The sequence below is a fragment of the Pogona vitticeps genome, chromosome 3 (genome assembly GCF_051106095.1).
Source record: "Pogona vitticeps strain Pit_001003342236 chromosome 3, PviZW2.1, whole genome shotgun sequence".
NCBI classification, from domain to species: Eukaryota; Metazoa; Chordata; class Lepidosauria; order Squamata; family Agamidae; genus Pogona; species Pogona vitticeps.
In genome coordinates, this window is record NC_135785.1 from 29,174,117 (window position 1) to 29,192,006 (window position 17,890).

The window sequence follows — 17,890 nt, forward strand, 5'->3', positions numbered from 1 at the left end:
TTCCATCTGTCTGCCAACCAGTCATTCTCAGTCATGTGTGTATGTAAATATAACTGTATGGAAATGAATAAATGTTTGAAATGCATGTGAGCAGCTTCAAATATGGGTGTCTGGCAAACTAAATATTATTGCACAGCTCGATTTTGAGGTGTAATTTGGTGACTGTGCTGTATGTTTATGTAATAATTGAAACTAATATTTTGATATAAATATGGAAGTTTGACATTTGAAAGTGTTGGAGATTGTTATATATTGGCTGAAATCCTGTTGTACAGCTCTGTGCACAATGTGAAGCTGTGGTAGTGGAAATCATAGTATGGCAGAAGTTCTGTGCATGAAGCAATTCCTCATGGGTACTATGGAATTTACCTGACAATCCTTGTTGTCTGGATGTGACTCCCAAACTTACACAGTTGTAAGTTTATCTTATGCAAAGACAAACATGATTTCAGCCACTGGATCCTTTTTTTAGTCCAATCTTGACATACAGTGCTGCAGCGCATAATGAGTGCCCCGTTTAACAACGAATCTGCATAGCGATGCATATTTTGCAATTGCAAAAGCAATTGCATTGTGATGTTTTAAATAGGGAAAATATTGCATTGCGATGTTTTAAAACAGCTGATTGGCGGTTCCAAAATGGCCACCGGAAGAAAAAAAAGTGGCCGCCCGCAGCGTTTTCGCACGGTTTCCTCACTTACCGAGGCGGCGAAAATAGCAGCCCTATAGAGGATTTCTGCTTAGTTTTTCCCCCATAGGAATGCATTGAAGGGGTTTCAGTGCGTTCCTATGGGGTTTTTTGCCTCGTATAGCAACGTTTCTGGATAGCGACGATTTATCTGGAACGGATTATCATCGCTATGCGGGGCACCACTGTATATCTTTAGAGTGAATAATTTGTGGAGTAATGTGTGCAATATTTCTACTCTGTTCTTCTTCCTTGCAGGGACACCTATTCAAAATTCCTTAAAGGATCTGTGGTCTCTCCTTTCCTTCTTAAAGCTCAAACCTTTCACGGATAGAGAGTGGTGGCACCGAACAATCCAGCGCCCTGTTACCATGGGGGATGAAGGAGGGCTTAAGTATGCACTGATACTAATATGTTTTGCTAGTGTATTGTGTAGAAACACAGATAATATATGAACTGCATTGTACATGAAAAATGCATGTATTTTCTGGTAATTTTCCTTGTTAAGTAAAATGCAAACAGTTTGGAACCAAGGTGTATCAGACTTGGAAACACAGTGGAATGTCCAGTATTGTCTCATGATTGCTTCTTTCATTTTTCTAGGCGTTTACAATTGCTGATTAAGAGTATTACACTTCGAAGAACTAAAACAAGCAAAGTTAAAGGGAAGCCAGTTTTGAAGCTTCCAGAACGCAAAGTATTTATTCAGCATATTACGCTTACAGAGGAAGAGAACGCGGTCTATAACTCTGTGAAAAAAGAGAGTGTAGCTGCTATTTGCAGGTAAACAATCAGTTAAGTGGAAGAACAAAGTACCAGAAGGTTGCATTCATTGCTGTAATACAGTGGTGCCTCGCTTAACGAGCGCCCCGTTGAGCGATTAAATCGCTTACCGAGGAGCTCTGGGCCATCGCTGGAGCATTCGCTCAGCGATGGCCCCTATGGCGTTTTTTCGTTTTGCGATACTCGCTAAGCGATTCGCTTAGCGAATATCGCATAACGAAGCGGGGGAGAACAGCTGATCGGCGGTTCCAAAATGGCCGCCGGAAGGTCCGTGCCGCATTTTCGCGCCCTGCCCTCGCTTACTGAGGGCGCGAAAATGGCAGTGCTATGGAGGAAGAACGCTTAACGGTGAGTTTTAAAGCCATAGGAACGCATTGAACAAAGTTCAATGCGTTTCTATGGCTTTTTTATTTCCGTTTAGCGATGTTTCGCTATAGCGAAGGTTAATCCAGAACGGATTAACCTCGCTATGCGAGGCACCACTGTATAATGTGAAAACCTCTTTCTTGTAGTACAATCTTATACATGCCTATTAATATGTAAGCCGCACTTACATGAATCATACTTTCTGCCAGTTAAATATCTATAGGATTTTATGGATTTTGTACCAGAAATAAACTCTATGGAACAGAATCTTAAAGTATAAAGTTACACATTGTGTAAAATTAAAGTTACTTCTGCTGTCCAATTACAATCTGAATCATATCTAAAAGATAAGAAGTTTGGTTTAGTACACTTAAATACATCATAAATTGTCAAAATGAGAGCAGAAGGGTGGAGAATACAATCAAATGTACTCCTGTTCAGTTACTTATGGGTTTGTTACAATTGTAGGCATAGACGTCCATTCTGTTACACATTATGCAGCTCTCAAAACATGAGCATGAGATTTTGATCAAGGAATGACTGATTTATTGTAATAGTCTACATGAATGTAGTAGACTGTTAGGTAAAGGTAAAGGTTCCCCTTGACAATTTTTGTCCAGTCGTGTTCGACTCTAGGGAGCGGTGCTCATCCCCGTTTCCAAGCCATAGAGCCAGCGTTTTGTCTGAAGACAATCTTCCGTGGTCACATGGCCAGTGCGACTTAGACACGGAACGCTGTTACCTTCCCACCGAGGTGGTCCCTATATATCTACTCGCATTTACATGCTTTCGAACCGCTAGGTTGGCGGGAGCTGGGACAAGCGACGGGTGCTCACTCCATCGCATGGATTCGATCTTACGACTGCTTGGTCTTCTTACGATTGCACAGGCTTCTGTGGTTTAGCCCACAGCACCACCACGTCCCTCTAGTAGACTGTTAGAGAGCTTCAAATCTGTGTAACAGTAATTTGTGTTGTATGTTTAAATTCAAAACATTCTAGATTTTTTTTCCTAGGGGAAAAAAAACAGGGAAGAGGGGATAAAGGAAGATGAAGGCGAGGTGTTCATTGTTCATTTATGGCTTGATTGACTAAGTTCATTGCAGTGGCCAGCATTTGAGGAATTGTAGATCACAACTATGTTAATCAAGCTGTTTCTACTCTAAATGCCAACATTATTCTACAGATATTTTAATGAGGGAACTGTCTTAAGCAACTATGCAGATGTCCTTGGGGCTTTGGTCAGATTAAGGCAGTTGTGCTGTCATCCCTGGCTCTGTACAAGTACATCTTCATCCAGCACTGTAGAAGGTGAGCAATCCTATTTTCATAATAAAGCAGTAGGGTTTTTTAGCTTAACGTTCTGAGATATACGGGTGAAAATCTTAAAACTTGTAGTTTCATATTTTTAAGTACGATTTTAGTGGCCCTTTAAGCTTTTAACTTGAAATGTTTATTTCCAAAAAGCATTTAAGTACAGCCATTGAATATCTTGTGCCCATTGCCTCTGCAGTTGTGAACATGCTAACAGAAATCGAGCCATAATGTGGCTGTTGAGAAAGCAGTGGTACATAGCATGTTCTGTACAACACTGTGGCTTGAGAAGTTAAAATGTTATTAAAGAAGAAAATATAAGGAGTTAGTGTGTCAAACCAGTCCAGTGAGGACTGATTAGTTGTACGGTAATGCTGTTGTGTAGTGTAAGATGCACTGAAGTAGGCCCATTGAATCAGTGGTGATTTGGTGAGCCAACTCTTCTGTAAGTTGCATTGGTTTAGTGTAAAATTAGTCTAATATGTCCCAGTCCATTTGAATCAATTGAACTTATGGTGTTCACTCACCAAAATCCCACTGATTCAGTGGGCCGATTCCAGTGTGACTTACTATACCAAGCAACAGGATTTCAGTCATTCTGTATAGTAGTTGTGAAATGATGAACTGTCAAGGAAAAGAAATCTGGGTTGGGGCCTAGGGGTTGAAAGGGCCTAGTGAGGGGGAGATGGGTTATAGGCCGACACTTCAGCTCGAGTGCTTCTGTTAGGAAGTGGAACACATTGTGACAGTTTGTTGTATATCACCACTTGTTTCTCCTAAATATTTCTCTACCATTGTGATACATTATAATTGATGATCCAAATTCTAATTCTCTTGAACAGTTTGTATGTCACTTTCTCTGTTGGTAGGTAATCGGACCCCAGAAGAACTACGTGAGAAGTTAATAGATAAGATGAAGTTAGTTTTAAGCTCTGGGTCAGATGAAGAATGTGCTATCTGCTTGGAATCATTGATTTTTCCTGTGATCACTCACTGTGCTCATGTGTTCTGTAAACCATGTATCTGTGAAGTCATTCAAAGAGAAAAGGTTAGAATCACTTTTGTTCAAAGTAATGGCATTATTTCTGGTTGAGGAGAAGATAGTTTGGTTTTTTCCCCATAACACATCAATCCTTTTAATGCATTTGAATTTGAAGTATCTTACCCATTTTGATTCCTCCTGACTCAGTACTACAGAACCTTTGTAATTTTCTTACCTTTACATTGATCAGTTCTGTACCACTGTGCTTGCCTTATATGGAGGTACACAATCACATGGCTTTTTAGGTTACAGAATCATAAAATAGTAGAGTCCATGACGTGGAAGATACCTGCTTGCTAACATTTGTATAAAAACCACATAGAAGTACTAACATCATTGCTGTGTTTTAGTTGCAACTTTAGAAATTTTAGGCAATGATATGTTGGCTTGGCTTTTGAAAATGTAATCCAAAACTACTAGTGATTACCAAATTGTCTATCCCTGGTCTAAGTCTCTCTGTATTCTACAATACTGATTCACCTAAATTTAGGTAGTGTTCTCCAGTCACATTTATGTTCCAGTTACCTTTTAAAAAAACTCAGCTATCCCAGTTAATTTATTGTTCAGCAAATAATTAAATGTGAGTTCCTTATTTTGTAGTTGAAGGAAGAGGCTTTTTGTTCTGTCATTATATAAACAGACTTTTGTAGAACTTGTACAACTTGTAGAACTTTTGTAGAGTAATAAAATCAAAATGTGTCCTGGGAGGCAACAGCATGCCACTAGAAAAATGGGGATCATCCCATTCTTAGCAGATTAAAATGTGTAATTTCTGGTGTGCCCAGGGTGTTATAGTAAACAGTGATAGACTAAGACAAATCTCTGCTCAAACTATGGGAACTCTCTGTGGGAACACACATTTCAAGCACACTGAAAAATATATATGATTATGTCCATGCGAGTGCGCGCGCGCGCGCACACACATACACACACACACACACACACACACACACACACACACACACAGAGGTGTGTGTGTGTGTATAAAAAGTACTTAAAATTTGGCTTTATATGTGTTCGTGTGTGTGTGTGTATGTGTGTGTGTGAGAGAGGGAGAGAGTCAGCAACATTTCACCCTTCTGGGGTGTACACCTTAATGTGGTGAGGAGATTTGAGTGTGTCAGGGAAACAGCAAAGCAGTCATGAAGCTAGATTCCATTACAGTCCATACTCCTAGCAAGATAATCCAAGACAAAATGTTTAAAGTTGATGTTGGAGGCTGATATGTATCTGCCATCTTCAGGAATTAACAGTGGAAAAAACAAGAGAATTTATAGTTCTGTTGATGGGATGGAGAAATTTTTGAGTGGGAAGTATTGAGTAGCAGTGTTAATGGAGGGTGACAGGGTCTTTTAAGAGACAGTGGCAATGATACTCAGGCTGATCTCTTATCAATATCGTGCAGAAAGCAGCAGTGGCAAATGGAACTCTGAATAGTATACTTTAAACTGTATGGTAAAGGTTCCCCTTGACATTTAGTCCAGTCGTGTCTGACTCTAGGGGGCGGTGCTCATCCCCGTTTCCAAGCCATACACCTAGTGTTTGTCTGTAGACAGTTTCCTTGGTCATGTGGCCAGCAAGACTAGACACGGAATGCTGGTACCTTCCCACCGTGGTGGTACCTATTTATCTACTCGTATTTGTATGCTTTCAAACTGCTAGGTTGGCAGGAGCTGGGACAAGCAATGGGAGCTCAGTCCATGGCTTGGATTTGATCTTACGACTGTTGGTCTTCCGACTTGCAGCACAGAGGCTTCTGTGGTTTAATCCACAGTGCCACCATGTCCCAGACTGTATGAGACTGTCCCAAATAAAACAGGAGCCCCTAGGAGTCCCTTCAAGGATTGCTGTCTTGTTGTGACGAAGGAGCTTGAGTAATTCAGAGAAGCTATGGGCTACGCTGTGCAGGGACACCCAAGACGGACAGGTCATAGTGGAGAGTTCTGACTAAACACAACCCACCTGGAGCAGGAACTGGCAAGCCACGCCAGTATCTTTGCCAAGAAAACTCCATGGACAGAAACAAAAGGCTAAAAGATATGATGCTGACAGATGAGCCCCTCAGGTCAGAATACATCCAACATGCTACTGAGGAAGAGCAGAGGACAAGGACAAGTAGCTCCAGAGCTAATTAAGTGGTTGGGCCAAAGGCGAAAGAATGCTCAGCTGTGGACATGCGTGAAAGTGAAAGGAAAGTCCGATGCTGCAAAGAAAATTACTGCAGCCACGAAATTAAAAGACTCCTTCTTGGGAGGAAAGCGATGACAAATCTAGACAGCATCTTAAGAAGCAGAGACATCACCTTGCCGACAAAGGTCCGCATAGTCAAAGCTATGTTTTTTCCAGTAGCTATGTAGGGAAGTGAGAGCTGGATCATAAGGCTGACCGCTGAAGAATTGATGCTTTTGAACTGTAGTGCTGGAGGAGACTGTTGAGAGTCTCCTGGACTGCAAGGAGATCAAACCTATCCATTCTGAAGGAAATCAACCCTGAGTGCTCACTGGAAGGACAGATCCTGAAGCTGAAGCTCCAATACTTTGGCCATCTGATGAGAAGAGAAGATTCCCTGGACAAGACCCTGATGCTGGAAAAATGTGAAAGGAAGAGGAGAAGAGGAAGACGGAGGATGAAATGGTTGGACAGTGTATCAAAGCTACGAACATGCCAGGAGGCAGTGGAAGACAGGAGGGCCTGGCGTGCTCTGGTCCATGGGGTCACGAAGAGTCAGACACGACTTAGCAACTAAACAACAACAATGCTAGGAGATGAGCCTCTTTGGTCAGAAGGCATTTAATCCTGGGAAAAGACAAGAGGATAGGTCTGAATATTACAGTGGCGAATGAAACAACTAGATCGGATGAAACATCTAGTTGCCAATGTGCACAGAGGCAAAAGGGAAAGCAAGTGCTGCATGATATGTAGAATTTGAACTTGGAATGTTAGCTACAGGAGTCGGGTTTAAAATAGTAATACAATGGGTTGTTGAAAAATGATATTGGGGTGAGCAAACTAAAACATACTGAATTAGGAAATGTTCAATTGATAGAGTGCTCTCCTTTCAAGACAGTCAGAAGCAATTATGTGGTTGCAATAGTGAGACAAGATGTGCTATATAGAAAGAGCCCTGTGGCACAGTGGTTAAACTGCAGTACTGTAGCCAAAATTCTGCTCACAATTTGTTTTCAGTCCAGGTAGCCAGCTTGAGATTCACTTCCATCCTTCTGAGACCAGTAAATTGAGTACCCAGCTTGATGGGGAATGGCGAAATGTGTAGCCTGCTTAATGAAATTGTAAAGTGCCTAGAGAGTGCTGTAAGCACTATTAGGTGGTATATTTTTTAAAAAGTTGGAGTATCATAAAGGAAAAGTTTGTTAGCATTACAGAAGAAATCAAAAGCTTTTATTCATGTCCAGGAGAAAATTTATCACACCAGCAAAACATGAATAGAAAGCAACATTAGGAAATGAAGCAGAACCAAACATTGTGGGAGAAGTTGGCATAAAAGGAGAGCAACTCAGAATATTTTGAAGCCAACAATTTGTTTATTGCAAATACATCAGATAACCGACCAGAGAGTTGTACACATGGACGTCAGAAGATAGTCGGTGGACAAATAAAAAGCTACACAATTGTAACAAGATGGAAAAACTTTCTCTTCAAAAACAAAACCATGAACTGTTAGTGTTCATGATTGCTCTAATTTTTGATACTAACAAATATAGTATCAGAATTGAAGAATTTAAAGATTATATAAAGAAGAGGTTATATTACTAAACTCAGTTGACTGAGCCAGAAGAACTGAATTGAAACCAGAGATATTGTCAGGTAAGAATCAAGAGACAATTCCTGTCAAAGAAAAGAAAAGCTTCATTGGATGACTGATGAAATGCTAAAAATCTGCTAATGTGAGACAAGAAGCAAAAATAAAAGGACATAAACAGTGTCAGAATCCTAAATGCAACTTTTTATCATCTGGCATGTAGGGACAATGAGATTTGTTACAGTAATCAGTGCAAAGAAATAGAAGGGAAGGACAGAACAGAAAAACAGATTTATTTGAAGAAGCAAGAAATCTCTTGAGTTCTTAAATAGCCGTGACTTACCATTCAAATAGATGGGTGGAAGTAGCAAAATTCTGGCCATTATGATAAAATAAGATATATTGCAGAAAGCGTGATAAAGGAAACCGCAGCTTTTACTTTACAGGACTTGAACAGGACTGTTAATGATCTCCAAAATATCTTATCATTAATTCATAGGGTTGCGTCGCCATATGGTATTTGTGTGGATTTAGCAAAACAAAAATGCTAATAGCCAAACTTTGTTGGAGCTACCCTGTTTCCCCAAAAATAAGACCTAACCTGAAAATAAGTTCTAGTATGATTATTTTTCAGGATGCTTGTAATATAAGTCCTACTCCAAAAATAAGCTATAGTTAAGTGAAACTCCACCCTCCACCATTGGGCAGCCTTGTGCAGCAACCAGCAAATGACATGACTGTATTTAAGGAAATGTAGATTATTTTACATAAACAAAAAACATCCCCCGAAAATAAGCCCTAATGTGTTTTTGGAGCAAAAATTAATATAAGACCCTGTTTTACTTGGGTGGTGTGTTGAATGGTAACATATTTTAATGGTTTGTCCCTCTGCAGTGTTCACATAGCTTAGTGCGTTAGACATCTGGCTGTGGAGTCAGAGGTTTGAGAGTTCAGTGCCCCACTGTGGCCCTGGCAGAAGAGCCAGCCTGTGTTGCCTTGGGCAAGCTGCACAGTCTCAGGGTGCCCCGAGAAGAGGGGAATGGTAAACTTTCTGCCTAGCACATCCTGAAAAGGGTCACCATAAGGGATAATTGACTTGATGGCATATAATCATTAATATTAGTGTTTACTTGGTGGGTTATTGTATGGCAAATGTTGTTCCTCCTGACGCTATAGGTTGGCTCCTTGCGGGGAAAATTCAGATAACTACTCAGGGAAGCATACAAGTATTTTATGTGTTCAAAATGTATTTAGCATTTAAGTATAGCTTGCCAAATGGCAAGGTATTATTTCAGAAGAAATAATCTCCACACTGTTATTTTCCAGGCCAGTGCTAAATGTCCTCTTTGCAGAAAAGAGATTGGATTAGAGCATTTGGTAGAATGTCCTTTAGAGGAATCTGATAGTGGAAAAAAGACTGACAAAGAATGGGTACCAAGTTCAAAGGTAAGTGCAAGATTTGAACTTTTTCTTTTTGGCTCAGTGCTTCATCTGAAGAATATGCTCTTAATGATAACTAAGGGAAGAAATGTGACAAAGTCTTAAAACTGCAAATGAATGTAGTGTCTGCTTGAATTATAACTAGTAGCCTAGAATGGTGCTCTTAACCAGTGGGCCATACTACTCCACTGGGCTATATAAGAATTTCAGGAGACACATCTGTAGTTTCAAAATGCATATTCAGTAGTATATTTTTTAAAAATTTGGACAATGCAGGGAAAACCTGTTATGTCTCTTGCTTAGCAAGTAGCTTATTGCCTCATCCTGTGACATGAATTGTGGTCCTGTTGTTTTTCCCTTAGCTTTTGTACAAACTGTAATGTGTGGTTTATGAGTTGCAGGTACAACCCTGTACTTCCCTTAATGTTCTCTTCGTGGAAGCTACTGCTCCACTCTAAAATGCTAAGTTTTTCCTTCAGTAGTGCTTGAAAGAGGAAGAATGATTAGGGGAAGGGGAAGCACTCACCAATATCTTTCCCTCCAAAAGTGGCAGTGTTTGAAATTTCAAATGAAATTATTGGACAAGGTAGGTTTGGGAGATTTTTGTTTACTGAAAATGGGCATACATATAACGTTGAAAAACACTGGTACGGAACTGCAGATTCTTAAGTTGAACGCTTCAAGCTATTTGGGGGCTACCAATCCTGGGATTTATAGTGAATAAACTCTACACTAATTAACATTAAACCCACCAAATTTATGTAGCAGACCTCGCTATTCAGGGTGTGACACAAAGAGGGTGGGACAGCTGTTTGGCCTGCCTTACCAATCCTCTGTTTTCAGCTTGGAGTAAAAAGTGTTTTATTACTTTTTATCTCCTCTGCTGACTTGTGGAACTACAGCCTCTCATGGGCATTTAAACACCACGCTTTAGATTCTTATCGCACGGTATCTAGACTAATTTCTTTTAATATGCCACATTGAACTTTCAATAAATTTGGCACAATCTGAATCAGTCACTTTTGCTGAACAGAGGGAGAATCTATGCTGTTTCTGAGTTGTGTGTGGTTTCTTCTTTAATGATTCATTCATTCCTCCTTTTGGTCTCAACCATGGAAAGGCAATCTGGATACAAAAGCAAAGAGATGGTGAGAAGTCAACCAGAAGAAATCACATCAGTGGAAAATACTCCACATTTAAATTTGTGAATTCTGAAAAATTACATGTTCAATTAGCACAGTTCACACACAAGAATGTGTGTGAAAAAAACTTGAAATTACAAAAGGAATCCTTTATTCAGTGGCAATGTGCCAACGAAGTCCTTCCAATTGTGCAAGTGGATACTGCTCAAAAGGATTTTGGCTATTAGTATGCTTGAGGTGCTGCTTCCTAAAGAAAATATACTGCATAAATTGTACGTGCCAGAAGTCTTGTTTGCGTCTCTGGGCTGCAGTTTTAGATCTCCATAGGAATAATTCTCTCTTAACTGAAACTAGTTTTCTTTACTTCCCCATCTTTGTGTATATTGATACAAATTTCTGGTTGACTGGTTGACCCATCTTTTTAAGGGCAAGAATTTTTGATGCACAGTAGAACCAGTGTTTATGGCTTGTAAAACAAAATAACTTCTTTTGTTTCAGATCAATGCACTAATGCATGCTTTGATAAAACTAAGGAAGCAAAATCCAGCTACCAAGAGTTTAATCGTTTCTCAATTCACAAAATTCCTGTCTCTGATAGAGATTCCACTAAAGTAAGTTGACTTGTATACTTGAATAAAGTACACATTTACTAAAAATAGGCTTGTCAACCCAGAAAAAGGAGTGGGCTAAAAATGATTAATTATTACTATGGTAATGGCTGCCAAACTGGTGATTGTTAGAAATTGGAAATTGGAGAGAGAGCATGTGTGTGCGTGTATGTATGTGTATATATGTATATATATATCCCATACATACATATCAGTTAACTAAATGGTACAGTGAAATAGCTGCAATAAGTTGACATGGGATATAAATTTTAAAAAGGGGTTGTTAAAAGAGAGTAAGTTTGTTGAAATCTGGCAAGACTTTGAATCATGTGTTAAAAGAAAGGTGAAGGTTCTTTCCCTAAACTTGAGATGTTATTCTGGAAGAGTTATGAGGCATCATAACAACAATATAAAATATATATATATCTACTGGTCAGGGTGGTGGGTACACTAATATTGCTTAAGTTTGTTTTTGACTTGTGTAGACTTTATGTTTTAAGATATGAAAAATACTTTTGTTTTATGTTGGATTGTTAAGAAAATAGAAAAAATGGGGGGGGAAGCAAGGAAAAGGTTGAAAAATATAAATATTATTTGTAATGCTATATAGCTGCAGTTTTGCTCAGAACATAAATTTTTCAAGCCTAACAAATGATAAGTCCATTCTAACTATCAGGAAACTTAATAGTTCGACTGCTGCACAATTTGTTACTTTTTGTGTTTCAGAGAATCTGGGTTTGCCTTCACCCGGTTAGATGGATCCATGGCTCAGAAAAAGAGAGTTGAGGCAATTCAGCAATTCCAAAGTGAAGAACCAGGGTCCCCAACAGTCATGTTATTATCTTTGAAAGCTGGTGGCGTTGGTTTGAATCTGACAGCAGCTTCACGGGTATTTTTAATGGATCCCGTAAGTATAAACTCATTTATTTGATCAATGTTGATTTTTGATGGCCTGTACAACATATCCTAGAAATCTTAAGAAGGGAATATAATTCTTTAAGGCTTCTTGTAGCTACAGAAGTTCTAGCTTCTGTTTTCATGATAGAAAAACCTGTAGAAAATTTGCTAATATGCAGTCTGTATTGATTGCCTTCGACACCTAATCTTGAGTACACAGAAGCTCTATTCAGGCAACCATGAGTTCAGCCTTCTGAACATGCTTTAGTTTTCTTCTTCTCAAGATGATAGAGAAGGCTAAAGAAATTTCTATTTATATGCAAGTTTTGTGGTTTACAAGAGCATAAACTTTTTCCTCTGATTGAGAGACTGCACCAGAGTCACATATTATTTATTTCGTGGCTTTCTGTAACATAGCTTTATCTGTGATCAGAAAAGCTTATATCAGCAATAGAAAATGTTTACTTCTGGGAACTCATACATGACCAGACAAATAATATTAATCCCAAACTAGGTAGTGGTGTACTGCAGTGCTGCATCAGTTGCAGCAAAATAAACAGTACTTGCTACCTGTAGAGCTATCTAAAAGAAAACAAACCTCAAGATTTATCATAGGTGACTTCTGATGCCACTTCATTATATTAAAAAATTCAAGTCCTCTTTCACAGGACTGTAGTGATGTAATTTAAGAATCTCAGCTTTGAAAGTATTGTTTTTCATAAGGCTTGGAATCCTGCTGCAGAGGAACAGTGCTTTGATAGATGTCACAGACTTGGACAAAAGCAGGACGTTATCATCACCAAGGTGAGCTGGCAGTTCTTTTAAGCACTGATAAGAAGGATTGGTGGTGTAAATGCAGCTTCAGAGTATTAACATACCTATAGACAGCTTTGATACCATGTGCAAATTTGCTCATTCTTACTCCAAAGCATCTGGCTTCTGCTTTGGCTGACTGCATGTGGGCAAAACTCTTTTTAAACAATGACATTCTAACATTCAGCTGTTTGATGGCAAAAAGGGAAGCAGTGACTGAATTCTGCTTAGCTTTCCTGAATCAAGTGATTGGGAGTTGTTGTTTTTTTCAATGCTTAGCTTTTGAGCAGGAAGCATGGTTTTAGATAATCAGCCAAATAGAATACTTTTTCTATGCATATATTGTGATACAGAGATAAGGTGCTGATTTAAGGGAAAGCTTTATTTTCAAGAAGTGCAGTATTTGAAAATATAAGCGTAGGTGAAGTCATCACAGATGTGGCATAGTTGCACCTACTGTATTTCAGCCATTGTTTACTATGATTCCACATTTATGGGTTTTATTTCTTGAAGGATCTTCATGTTGAAATGTTGTAAATAGGTACAGTTGCATACCATGTTTTCCCAAAAATGTGATAGGGTCTTATATTAATTTTGCTTCAAAGAAAAGCTCTAGGGCTTATTTTCAGGGAATGTTTTATTTTTTTCGTGTACAACAATCTACATTTATTCAAATACAGTCATGTCATCGTCTTCTGGTTGCTGCCCAGTGATGGAGGGCGGGGTTTCACTTAACTGGGGCTTATTTTTAGAGTAGAGCTTATATTACGAGCAACCTGAAAAATCATACTAGGGCTTATTTTCAGGGAAACAGGGTACTATTACATATAACATTGTTTGCTTATATCTTTTACCCTTTAAAAATGGCATTAGTTCATTGTGAAGAACTCTGTGGAAGAAAATATGCTGAAAATCCAGGACAAGAAGAGAGAACTTGCGGCTGGAGCCTTTGGAACAAAAAAAACGTCTAGTGAAACAAAAATTAATGACATTAAGACTCTGATGGATTTATAATTTGATATGTTATTACCAAGTCCCACTTCACTGCAATTTGACTGTACCTATTAAGTAAGCGCAGATATCCTGGACTCTGCATTATGGACTTCAGAAGCATGACTTGAAACCATTATGCATCAGTTTTCAAACTGAACTAGTACCCTTATATTTTATGTTAGGTTTAGTGTACAAAAAGCTTCTGAATATCATTCTCAACAAAGCAATGCCGAGAAATACAGTAACACTTTAGCAAACAATATCCCATGTAATTGAAATATTTAGAGCATTAACAGCAATATTAGCATGCTTTTCTGTAGTGAAGCGGGTGATCTCAGTTTTGTAGTGTCTATAGTCACAGCAAAGTTTTCTAAGAGGGCAGAGCACATGGGATAAGAACCGAGTTGCCCTATTCTTCCATCTATACTACATTTAATGGCACAACATTTTGTTTTTAGTTCAACAAGGTCTGCGAATCTAGTCTTTTTATTCGAGTTCCTTTTCTGATACTCCATGGTTTGCACCACACTGTATAGCTGGAATTTGTATGAGACCACACAGTGACTCTTTGTAGGCAAAGTACTTGTGGAACCAAAACATCTCATCTTGAATGGGAGTAGTTAAGTGAGGATTCTCTGCCTGAAATCTGATCAGTTTTTACTACTCAAGTGAACTTTTGTTTTGATTAATACTGCCTCTGTTCTGTTACTGTGGTGGAAAAATCACATTGCTGAAATAGTAAAACCTCAGTAATTTTGTGAAAGTTTTATTTCTAGGTAAATAAAATTGTGGTTTATCTGGAAGCTGGTATTCTAACTGAAACTTTCTGTGGTTCTAGTTTCTTGAGTAAATAACTTGTGAAAAATTCTGGCCAGATACTGCACTGAATATCCACCCCTCTTCCCCGTTTCGCTGCCAGTAATAAATATACCTACCTTTAGGCTTAACATTAAATCTGATCATCTTGGAGGGGGCAGTTGCAAGCTCAAATTTCCTAGGTAATAACTCTGCTTCTATTCTTCCTTGAAAAATAGGCTGTTTAAAAGTACCAAAACCTAGTTTTATTAGATTTTAATTGTCAGTACCACATTTCTCCTGCCATTTTGTCCAAATAGTCTGGTTGCATTCCATGTTGTGATGGATAATTTTGTTTGCCTATTATAGGTTTTGGCATTATAGATAATATGCTGAAAATCCAAATGTTAGGATGCAAATGTCTCTGTTCCTAACATTTGGGAGAAATGTGTTTAAGAGTACTCCTAAACTTCTACACTTGACATACAACACAGTTATTAGGCAGTGAGACTTCAGCTAAAATAGTAGCTGCCTTTCTGGCAACATGACATTTGTTTTTCCGTCAGCATATAGGATTGTAGCAGGATGTCTTGCTAATGCTATGAAGTGTGTGCCCCACTCACCGCTACTTTTGACTGTGAGCAGGCCAGTCAGGGAGAAAAGCCTAGGTAAAATGCATACATACCTATCTTGTTCTGACCCATGCTTATATTAATATAATCAAAAACGTGTGCCATACTATTTTATGGTGAAGGATGGTTGTTCCTCAAGCAAACAACACTGTTTACTGGCTAGTTACCTACCAAGCAATGAGGAAAAGTTAAGTGGTAATAGCTAGAGATGCTTTTAGATTAGTGTCCTGCTAACAGAACCTCTGCTGCATATTTCTCAGTCATGCTTAAAATTCAAAACAGCATTTTATGACTCACACAAGCAAATAAAATGCCATTAATACATGTATTCCCACTATTACAGCTCATTTAGCACTAGAAAGGCAATTTTTAGCAGAATGGAAGCCTTGCATCTCAACAGCCCTGCAGTAAATGTTTTTTAACATAAACTTTCAGAGCTGCCAGAGAGGATTTATGTTGATACCATCTACCTACATCTGAGGTGGGACTTGAAAAAGATGAGTACCATAGATTTTATTACCATGATATATTTTTATTCTGTAGTTTGAGTGCCATTTTACAGGTAACAGTTCAAAAGTTTTTTTCCCTTTGACTAGTCCCAGAAGTACACAGAACTGAACAAAAGCATTTTGCCATGCTGTGGGTGCTGTGCATCGAAGTCTGGTCAGAATCTTCAATATGGCTGGAACTGACAGGAAGGCAATGTCATTACAGTGTTGCTTCTTTTCATGTCCTTTGTGTAAGGCCCCTTCATTGTAGCTGCCTTGACATCTAGCTATTTTTTTAACATAGCAAGCAAAACATGGTTTGGGAGTGAAGGGAAGGAGAGATAAAGCACAGGTCTAAATGGCCAGTCAGGTGTCCTGTTCCCAATGAGTTCTCTATAGGCATGTTCATCAGGTTTTGTGCAAAAAGGATTTGATAGTTGAGACACATGATTGGCACAAGGATTCATACCTCAAACAGATTTTGCTCAGTTCTTACCTTCAGTGTACTGCCTTCAGCTGAGCAGTTGCAAAGCTGCTAACTAACTGACCCTATCTGACTTTCCTAGTTGCTATAGCACTGAAAAGTCCTTGTATTGCTGATGTCTGTTGAGCAGATACAAGTGTTTCTACTGGAGGTAGGTATCAAGCTTTTTCTTAATGTTGTCAAAGCTGTCTGCTCCCATGTAGTCTGCCTGGCCCTGCTCCCATTTTTCTCTGCGCTCCTCTGAAGACATAGGTGGTGGAGATGGCGGTGAATGTGGTGGTGCTGTAGACGAAAGTGAAAGTTGGGACACTGCCTCTGTTACCTCCTCCTAAAAAAAAGGGCACAGGTGAGTGGGAGAGGTACTGCTGCCTCAGTAGGAAAACAGGTAAGCATAAAGCAACAGTGCAGAGGGTAGGACAACCAATGAGAGATTCCCATGCAAAGCAGCAAGTACCATTTACAAAATTTAAGCTGGAAAAAAAAGGAAAAAGAAAAAAAACCCAGCATGTCTAAGTCAATGAGATGGCAGACAGGTAGTTAACAACAGGTTTAAGTTCTTCATACCTCTCTACAGAAGCCACAAGAGAAAGCCAGTGTATAGACCAAGCCCGATAGCTGAAAATAGTTCATTAGAAAGATGAAATAGGGACAACAGAAAGCATAGCTCAAGAACAGGTCAATACTTTTGTTCTCAGAAAGGTCTAAGAACTTAACTACTGTATTGTGTTTTCTATATATGTACCAAGCTTAAGTGGTTGAAGTTGCACTGCATGCATTATTGGATTGCGTGCATGAAAAGCTAAAGCCAACTCGTTTTGGCTAGATACAGAAAAGACCAAACGAGCAAGAGAATCATGGTGGTTCTAACAGAAGTGATTAGTTCCAAGTATCTTAGGTTAATGTTTTCTCTGGTTTTGATACAAGCAGTTTTTAAGACGGCAACACCACTGTTCAATCTGTTCCAAGAGACTGGAGCAGGGGTGAAGAATATTTGGCCATACAGATGTATTTAAAATACAACTCTCACAATTCTATTCCATGGCTATGCTGGTGGGGGCTGATGGGAGTTGAAGGCCAAAACATATGGAAGGCCAAAGTCCTCCACTCAAGTTTAGAGACAGCAGAGGAACTATTCACAGTAGGGGAGAGGCTTCAAGATAGTACTCTGGTTATTCTCTTTAGACCTGTTTGTGACACGCATCGCACATTTGTGCACATTCTAGTCTACTTCCAAATCCTGTCAGACCTGAATATTTAACAGCAATGTGTCAATTTCACTGAAAGCTTTTAAAGAACTTGACAAACACAAAATTAGAAAACTTGCTACAGCTAAAAGGAAGGTAAGGAATCCCTTGGTCAGTTGATGACAGCTATAGAAAATCTCTTGGGACTAGATCTTAAACTTGCTAACAAATATAAAATAATTATTACCAAAATTACACAGTGCATATATGATTAGAGGGGGCGCTGCAAGCTAGCTACACAGTCATCTGCAAATATTCATGCCAAACAATTATTTTGCTGAGACTTCTGATTGTGAAGACTAATCAACACGTTCAGATTCCTCAAGAGATCTTTTCAGTTATTCTACAGAATGAAGGTGTGGGTTGCAACCATTCTGCACACTATTTCATTCTGAAGAACAG

At 39.0% G+C, this 17,890-nt stretch overlaps 2 protein-coding genes across 7 annotated transcripts in view; one reads left to right on the top strand and one right to left on the bottom strand.

Annotated features, from left to right (window-relative positions):
• Positions 1-14,648, top strand: part of HLTF (helicase like transcription factor) — a 35,981-nt gene extending 21,333 nt beyond the window's left edge. For both annotated transcript variants that reach the window (XM_020781857.3, XM_020781858.3), the window contains exons 17-25: positions 947-1,082; positions 1,292-1,471; positions 3,023-3,147; positions 4,020-4,198; positions 9,279-9,398; positions 11,033-11,145; positions 11,869-12,049; positions 12,763-12,843; positions 13,726-14,648. In XM_020781857.3, coding sequence (XP_020637516.3) covers positions 947-1,082; positions 1,292-1,471; positions 3,023-3,147; positions 4,020-4,198; positions 9,279-9,398; positions 11,033-11,145; positions 11,869-12,049; positions 12,763-12,843; positions 13,726-13,866 — 1,256 coding nt within the window. In that variant the 3' untranslated portion in view covers positions 13,867-14,648. The remainder of the gene's footprint in view (positions 1-946; positions 1,083-1,291; positions 1,472-3,022; positions 3,148-4,019; positions 4,199-9,278; positions 9,399-11,032; positions 11,146-11,868; positions 12,050-12,762; positions 12,844-13,725) is intronic.
• Positions 14,649-15,783: 1,135 nt separating this feature from the next.
• Positions 15,784-17,890, bottom strand: part of GYG1 (glycogenin 1) — a 34,671-nt gene continuing 32,564 nt past the window's right edge. For 3 of the 5 annotated variants that reach the window (XM_072996068.2, XM_072996067.2, XM_078389126.1), the window contains exon 7: positions 15,784-16,572. In XM_072996068.2, coding sequence (XP_072852169.1) covers positions 16,387-16,572 — 186 coding nt within the window. In that variant the 3' untranslated portion in view covers positions 15,784-16,386. Of the gene's footprint in view, positions 16,573-16,808; positions 16,860-17,890 lie in introns of all 5 variants that reach the window. The other 2 variants (XM_072996066.2, XM_072996065.2) reach the window with 1 other exon arrangement.